Source organism: Trachurus japonicus, chromosome 1 (assembly GCF_045865225.1).
Source record: "Trachurus japonicus isolate A0001 chromosome 1, Traja_1.0".
NCBI lineage: Eukaryota > Metazoa > Chordata > Actinopteri > Carangiformes > Carangidae > Trachurus > Trachurus japonicus.
Window position 1 is genome coordinate 14,078,862 of NC_140907.1, and position 7,865 is coordinate 14,086,726.

Consider the following 7,865-nt stretch of genomic DNA (forward strand, 5'->3'; position numbering starts at 1 on the left):
GGCTGCAGTGTTTCCTACACTATGAGGCGTGTGCCTTTTACAAGCACTTTTAATCTAGATCAGCTGCGGCTTCTTCAGTGGTGAGTCACCCACCAGGGCTGTTAAATGCTCTCCATTGGGAAAAATAGAACGACAGCAAGATAAAACCATCATCGTGAAAGTGAAAGTGAAAACGAAAGTCCTACAGTTAGTGTATAAATAGTTGGAGCTGTCCTGTGTGTTGATACCAGAGAGAGGACAGAGGAGCACAGAGCTACAGCTCTCACACTTCAGCTTAAAGAAGAATATCAGACAAAGAAACAGGAAAAATGAGTGAGTTGTTTTACAGTTGATCTTTGTTGAATGTACTTGTGGTAGGAACAACAGCATCTTATCACGAATCTCAATTTTTTCCCCATAACATATTAGTATTCTTACAGTTTGTATTTTAATAGTTGCTAGAACCATTACTCCTGCGGTTTGTACTCATTTCCTCATGTCTGCATATGTAGAAAAATAACCTGAACTAAACAATTGTAGGCATCAACAGCATTCCTACTACTGGAGCGTCATGGCAAACCTCTCAGCAGGACAGACTGGGATACGAAGGTAAAAGCACAAGTATTGTAGAAAAGTAATCATTTAACCATCTGTCTCTCTGGGGTTTCTATAGCTACACACTGAGAGGCAAACAGGTGTTTGTGGCACTGATTTTTATCTGTTTTCTATTCTATTTCTCTCTTAAAGGTGTGAGGGCCTCACACACCATGGCACAGACGGACAAAGGCAGAATGGGAAAGTACAGGTCAAAAATCAACAAAGTGGCAAGCGAAACTGGAATTGATGCAGCTCTCATTGCTGGCATCATCTCCAGAGAGTCCAGAGCTGGAAATGCACTGAACAACGGCTGGGGAGACGGGGGTAGAGCCTGGGGTCTGATGCAGGTTCAAACACCTACTGTTGTTTTTCTCACTTCTCCTCAATAGACACTTAAATTACAGTACAATGACTTCATCCCATTTAACTCTCACCTCTTCAGGTTGATATTACGCCCAATGGAGGTGGACATGAAGCAAGGGGTGCCTGGGACAGCGAGGAACACATCCGCCAAGCCACTGGGATCTTGGTTTATTTCATTGACCGTATTCGCAGTAAATTTCCAGGCTGGAACAGAGAGCTTCAGCTGAAAGGTTTGTTTTACTGAATCACTCGACTCTATGTGCATCAACTTTCCTCATATTTTGTCTGGCTTTGTTCTCATTTCTGCCTGTCCCTGCAGGAGGCATCGCAGCCTACAACATGGGGGATGGAAGCGTCACATCCACCAATGTAGATGAGCGGACAACTGGTAGAGACTACTCCAATGATGTCGTGGCCAGAGCTCAGTGGTACAAAAACAATGGTTTTTGAGAGCTGAAGGTCTTCACAACATTCTGCATTGTCCATGTCCTTGTGTCAAAAAAAAGAAAGAACATTAGAGATTAAAGTTAGGGCTACAGTTGTCATCTGCACCACTGTCTCCCTGTGAGAAAATGCAGTGAGGGAGCAGACATGAACTTTTCTGTTGTACATTTTCAGAGTGCTTGACTCTTGATTGTTGAATTTTCAGCCATTTAGTGCATTTTGTTTCAATTATTTCATTCCACTTGATTGTTTCTTTATAATCTCAGGAGTTCTTCAGCAATCAGCAATGCTCAGTTTAAGACTGTATCATCATAATGCACCACAATGTTGACAATAAACTTAAAAAAATAAAAACGAAATCTAACGAAATGTTGTTGAAGTGAATAAAATTTTATACAAATGATTTTGTTTTTGTTTTTTCATGTTTAGTGGCAGAATATCCTCTCTGGTTTGCAAATTATGAGCTCATTAATAGGATCAATGAATAAGAATCCACAAATATATTATGGTAATGATATGTGTGAATGTGTGTGTGAATGGGTGAATGTGATGTATGATGTACAGTAAAAGCGCTTTAGGTATCGTTGCAGGTATAGTTACAGCTGAAGGAGGAAGATTCTGGTAGGCAAGGGAGGCAGGGAGAGCAGGCCAGCATAATAATTTATATTCCCAAATCTCCCAATATTATGCAAATGAGAAGGAGTTTCCTAATAAAGACTTGCACCAGTCCTGCAGCCTCATTTCTGAAAGCTGCATTTATTTCCTGCTGTCCCTGGTTTACAAACCTGTCACAATGGGTGGGACAACAGTAGGTGCTGTGAAGGCCTGTTCTTGGAAACCAGCTGTTTTATGTCTCACCGGTGAACTCCCTCAGTGTGTGTGTGTGTGTGTGTGTGTGCGTGCGTGTACCCTCTGCTGGTAAATAGAAGACAGCAGCAAGATAAGGAGTGAGTGTGGTCTTTGCCTGGTTTGAATCAAACTTTTGAATTATTAATGAATATGATACCTTTGGGCTGATGCAGGTTATTATCAATTGTCTCAAGTGATGTCTCCATGTAAGACCACCCAAGAAGTGATTTCCGTCTGAACCCCGATATTTCCATAGATCGATGTTAATCCAAAAGGAGGTGGACACACTCCAAAAGGCTCATGGGACAGTGAGGACCACCTCTGCCAAGCCATCGACATCCTGATTCGTTTCATCACACGCATCAGGCATACTGTACATTTCCTGAGTGGAGCAAAGAGAAGCAGCTGAAAGGTTTGTTTAACTCAACTACTAATGTTTGTGTGACAAAGCTCCTTTCATACATCTCATTGTTGTTGTGTTTGTCTTCTTCAGGAGGGATAGCAGCCTACAATGCAGGAGATAGGAACATCGTCCCCAATGAGGAGGTGGACTCTAAAACCACAAATGGAGACTACTCCAATGATGTTATTGCACGAGCTCAGTGGTACAAACCCCCCCCCCCCCCCTCCGCTTGTGTCAAAGACAAGCCACCCCACCCCCCATTCACAACCCATGCTTTCACAGGTGCATCAAAAGAATAAAGTATCTCCAAAAAAAAAAACTAAAATAAACAACAGTTATAGGTTTTTGTTCCTATTGTCTTTGTTTATACAATATTTTGATTATCTAATTTGTTTCCCAGGTTGGGAACCAATGCCTTAGATCATGTAAACAAGGCATGTAAACACAGGAAACAGTTTGATACTGTGGATTCTCCTCTGAAGGCTTAAACGTTTCTCATTTTGTGTCTGTTCATATTTTGGCAAGTTGTCACCATTAAATATGTGTTGAATTGTATATTTACTCTTTGCATCCATCATTTCTGTATCAGGTGATAGGGAAAGGGGGGGTGCTGGAGCTGAAATTTGGTGAAGGTGAGGTACACACTGCACAGGTTCTCAGTCCATCACAGGGTGAACACAGTCATAGAGAAACAACTGCACACAATCACACTATTTTAAAGTCAATATAGGTTATTCATCGGGGTGACGCCATCACGTGCAACATAATATCCTACTGAAAATGAAAGGTCTCTCTTCTTAGGTGGTGTGAAGTAAAAAAAAAAAAAAAAAAAAAATCCAAGTTCAAAACTAATCTCACACTGATAAGTAAAAAAAAAAAAAAAAAGTGTAATAATGTTGTTCCTAAATTACATTTACTTAGCCCTTCAGACCACAAACAAACCCATTACCATATTTTAGCCCCACCTGACACACTCTTTCTCACACCTCGCTGACACTAAATGACCTGACCTGGGCTCATATGCTCGTTCTCTACAGTTCTTCTAAAGTGAAAGTGTGCATTATTACTTTCACATTCCTAAAAGGGAATGAATTACAGTTGGCACCACAGGTCAGTGTACTGTTACAGTCTGACAAGGCCATCGCTGCAAATAACCTATACAGAAATGCACAGAAACAGTCAAATGCTGCAAATACAGAAAGAAAGTATGCAAAACCAAAAACACACAAACACATAAAACAAATGCAACAGAAAAATGGTGCAACTGAGATATGCTGCAAATACAGAAATTATGCAAAATTAAAAATATACAAACCCATGACACAAATGCAAAAGAAAAATGCGACACATACACCTGAGTGTTGTGATTGCTTTTAACGTCATCTCTCTGATCACTTGAGTGTCCAATATGAGGAGACTATGACTAGAGAAAACTAATGTTGAATGCAATCACAACACATTTTTCGTTCTGCCGCTGGAGAAACTCCTTGTTGTCCCTTTAATGCATTACACAATTTTGGGGTCACCCAATGTCACACCTTACATTCACCCAAATGTGTGCGTTCAAGCTTGGGGAGTACAAGTCATGCAACTTAAAGCAGAAGTAAGCGATCCGGTCGTTTTGGCTAACTTCTTGTTGTTATGATTAGATGTTATTACATGTTTGACCGCTAGGCGGCAGTACTGGTTAGTAGTCAGCTTACCGTACCATATAGCGAGGTAGAGCAAGACTGCATGGAGCCACGTGTATGTTGTTGAGAACGTAAGACATTAAACTAAGTTACTTGCTATCAACACGGCCTCATCCTTGGAACACGAACATGACATGGCACCAGGAGTAAACTCGAATGGACGACATGGATTTAAAACCACCGGAAAGTTTGAAACTGACGGGGAATGTCGACGAGAACTGGCGCACCTTCAAACAACGGTTTCACCTTTATGTTGCTGCTACGGGACTCGAGGCTAAGCCGGAGGCAAGAAAGGTAGCGCTGCTGCTAACAATAGCAGGGCCACAGGCCATAGAAGTATTTAACACGTTCGTGTTTGACAGTCCTGAAGATAATGAAAAGTTGGATGTAGTGCTTAGCAAGTTTGATACTCACAACACACACAACGAGACGTACGAGAGGTACGTGTTTCGGTCTCGTACACAGCGCCAGCATGAGCCCTTCGATAGCTTCCTGACGGACTTGCGGCTAAAGGCGCAGTCCTGCAACTTCGCGGCGCTGACGGACTCCATGGTCCGGGACCAGATTGTCTACGGCGTTGAGGATAAAAAGGTCAGAGAGAGGCTACTACGGGAGATGGAGCTGACGCTGGCAGGAGCCATTAAGATCTGCCAGGCCAGTGAGCTGTCCCAAAGGCACGTGAGGACGTTCAGCGAGATGTCTGCAGTCGCCTCGGCGCAGAGCGACAGCGCGGCAGCGGTTGGAGCAGTGTCGTATCAGCGGAGACGGCGCACACAGACCCGGCCTGCACAGCAGGAGGACGTGATGATAAACTGCAGGCGCTGCGGCTCACAGCACAAGCCTAGACAGTGTCCAGCGTTTGGTAAGCAATGCTCCACTTGCCAAGGCAAGAATCATTTTGCTAAACAATGCTTCTCCAAATGGAAAGAGGGGAAAAAAGAAAAAACTGTAAACTTAATAGACGAGCCTGATCTAAGTGACACGTTCTTTGTTGGAATGGTGAATTGTGAAAGTGAACAAATAAATAAGCCAGACAATGTAAATGATGTCACTAAAGAAGATAAGTGGATAGCTCCTCTAATGATAAATGGGACTGTAGTCACCATGAGATTGGACACTGGTGCGAAAGCAAATCTCATAAGCATGTGTGATGTGAAGGCAATGAAAAATAAGCCACAAATAAAAAGAAAAGAATCTGGACTGAAAGACTACAATGGGCGGCCAATCAAATGTTTGGGACTGGCGTATGGTTTGGAGCGGTTTCATAGTTACGTGTACGGCCTGCCGTCTTTCACAGTCGAAACTGATCATCGACCGCTGGTCGCCATCATCAAAAAGAATCTGAATGAAATGTCTCCACGGATTCAGCGGTTAATGATGAAGATGCAAAGGTATGATTTTGAACTGATATATACTCCAGGTAAACACCTAGTCCTTGCTGATGCCCTATCCAGAGCAACTATAGGCGACAGTGTGAGTGCGACAGACGAGGACATACAGTGTCACGTGAACATGGTGTCGGCTACACTGCCTGTGTCTGACACAAAGTCAAGACAAATAGCTGAGGCTACAGCAACGGATGCTGAGCTACAGCATGTCATGAAGAACATGGATGAGGGATGGCCAGCTGGTTCGTGTCCACAATTTTACCATGTCAGAGGTGAGCTTAGTACTGTGGATGGTCTGCTGTTGAAAAAGGGCAGGATTGTTATTCCACGGGCTTTGAGAATGGACATGTTGCACAGGATACATGAAGGTCATCTCGGCATCGAAAAGTGCAAAAGGAGGGCGAGAGATACGGTTTTCTGGCCCGGACTGAACAAAGACATTGAAACACTTATAAGTAAATGTGAAACATGCCAGAAACACAGGAACAAGCAGAGCAAAGAGCCTATGGTGGTAGCTGAGGTGCCAACAGCACCATGGCACAAAGTAGGAATGGACTTGTTTCATCTCAGAGGTAAAGACTATTTAGTGGTAATGGATTACTACTCAAACTTCCCTGAGATGGCGCTACTAACAAGCTTAACATCAACTTGTGTCATAACACATGCTAAATCTATCTTCGCCAGGCATGGCATCCCACACATCGTGGTGAGCGACAATGGCCCCTGCTTCAGCAGCAAAGAATGGCAGAAGTTTGCAGAGCAATATGATTTCAAGCATGTGACGTCAAGCCCACACTATGCACAGTCAAACGGGCAAGCTGAAAAAGGAGTTCACATTCTCAAGCAACTCCTAAAGAAAGCAGCTGACAGTGACTCGGATCCGTATCTGGCTTTATTGAGCTACAGAGCATCACCTCTTCAGTGCGGCCTATCACCAGCTGAACTGCTGATGAAGAGGAAGCTACGAACATCAAAACGACAAATTAAAGCAAAAGAATCACTCAAAGATTGAACATAAGCTACGACAACAGAAAATGATGCAAAAGTCATTCTATGACAGAACAACCAAGCATCTCCCTCCACTGACTACCAACGACACAGTCAGGATTGAGGATGCTGATGGATGGAGTACAAAAGCAACTGTCCTGCAAGAAGTTGCTCCACGATCGTACGCAGTGAAAACTGATGATGGACAAATCCTCAGACGCAATCGTCGCAGTCTGTTAAAGACTCCTCAAGGGACTGTTGGTGAGCTCAGTGTAACCTGTGGTGAATCTCAGGTAACTCCCACACCTGTTATGGACTGTAACACTGACTCTCACACACCTACTCCAAGTGAACCTGAGTTAAGAAGGTCCACAAGAGAAATCAGAAAGCCTGATAGACTGAACTTATAAACAAAGAAAATTCAGTATGCATGTTAAAGATGTTGAACAAAATGTATATTGATTGATGTTGTGAATGTGTTCTAAATGGTCTAGTGTTGGCTTAGATATGAGTTATGCAATCTGATATAAACTGTTAATAGTGCTTATGTGTTGCAGAGTTATGCTGAATGTGAAATGGTTGAAATGACTGACACAGCTAATGTGATGATTCATGTTAATGCATTTTACCTTAGAAAAGGGGGGATGTTATGATTAGATGTTATTACATGTTTGACCGCTAGGCGGCAGTACTGGTTAGTAGTCAGCTTACCGTACCATATAGCGAGGTAGAGCAAGACTGCATGGAGCCACATGTATGTTGTTGAGAACGTAAGACATTAAACTAAGTTACTTGCTATCAACACGGCCTCATCCTTGGAACACGAACATGACACTTGTCAGCCGATGGATTTAGCAGTCCCCGCCCTCGTCCCTACGTCACCACATTCACGCGCATCCCTTGGCTGCACACACAGAGAGGACTGCCCCTTTATGCCGTTCTCTCTCCTCATTGGATAAAGGTTGTAGGATACAAGGAAAGTTTTCTCCTCGGCTTACAGCAAAGCAGAGTGACTGACAGACCCGTGTTTCAGACCAAACACTCTATGTAAGTGATTGCCGTCGAAATAAATAACTATTTAAGACTTATATTAACACAAACATTCTGCTTACTTCTGCTTTAAGAAGACTTAGGCCTACTGCTCTACCTGGTTTACAGCCCATT

At 43.1% G+C, this 7,865-nt stretch overlaps 1 protein-coding gene across 1 annotated transcript; it reads left to right on the forward strand.

The window, feature by feature from the left end:
• The first annotated feature begins 153 nt into the window (after nt 1-153).
• Nucleotides 154-1,451, forward strand: LOC146991535 (lysozyme g-like). The gene is made up of 5 exons (XM_085774167.1): nt 154-312; nt 520-588; nt 727-923; nt 1,019-1,169; nt 1,259-1,451. Exons 1-5 carry the CDS (start codon nt 309-311, stop codon nt 1,387-1,389), a joined length of 552 nt encoding a protein of 183 aa, XP_085630293.1. The 5' UTR covers nt 154-308; the 3' UTR covers nt 1,390-1,451.
• The last annotated feature ends 6,414 nt before the right edge of the window (nt 1,452-7,865 follow it).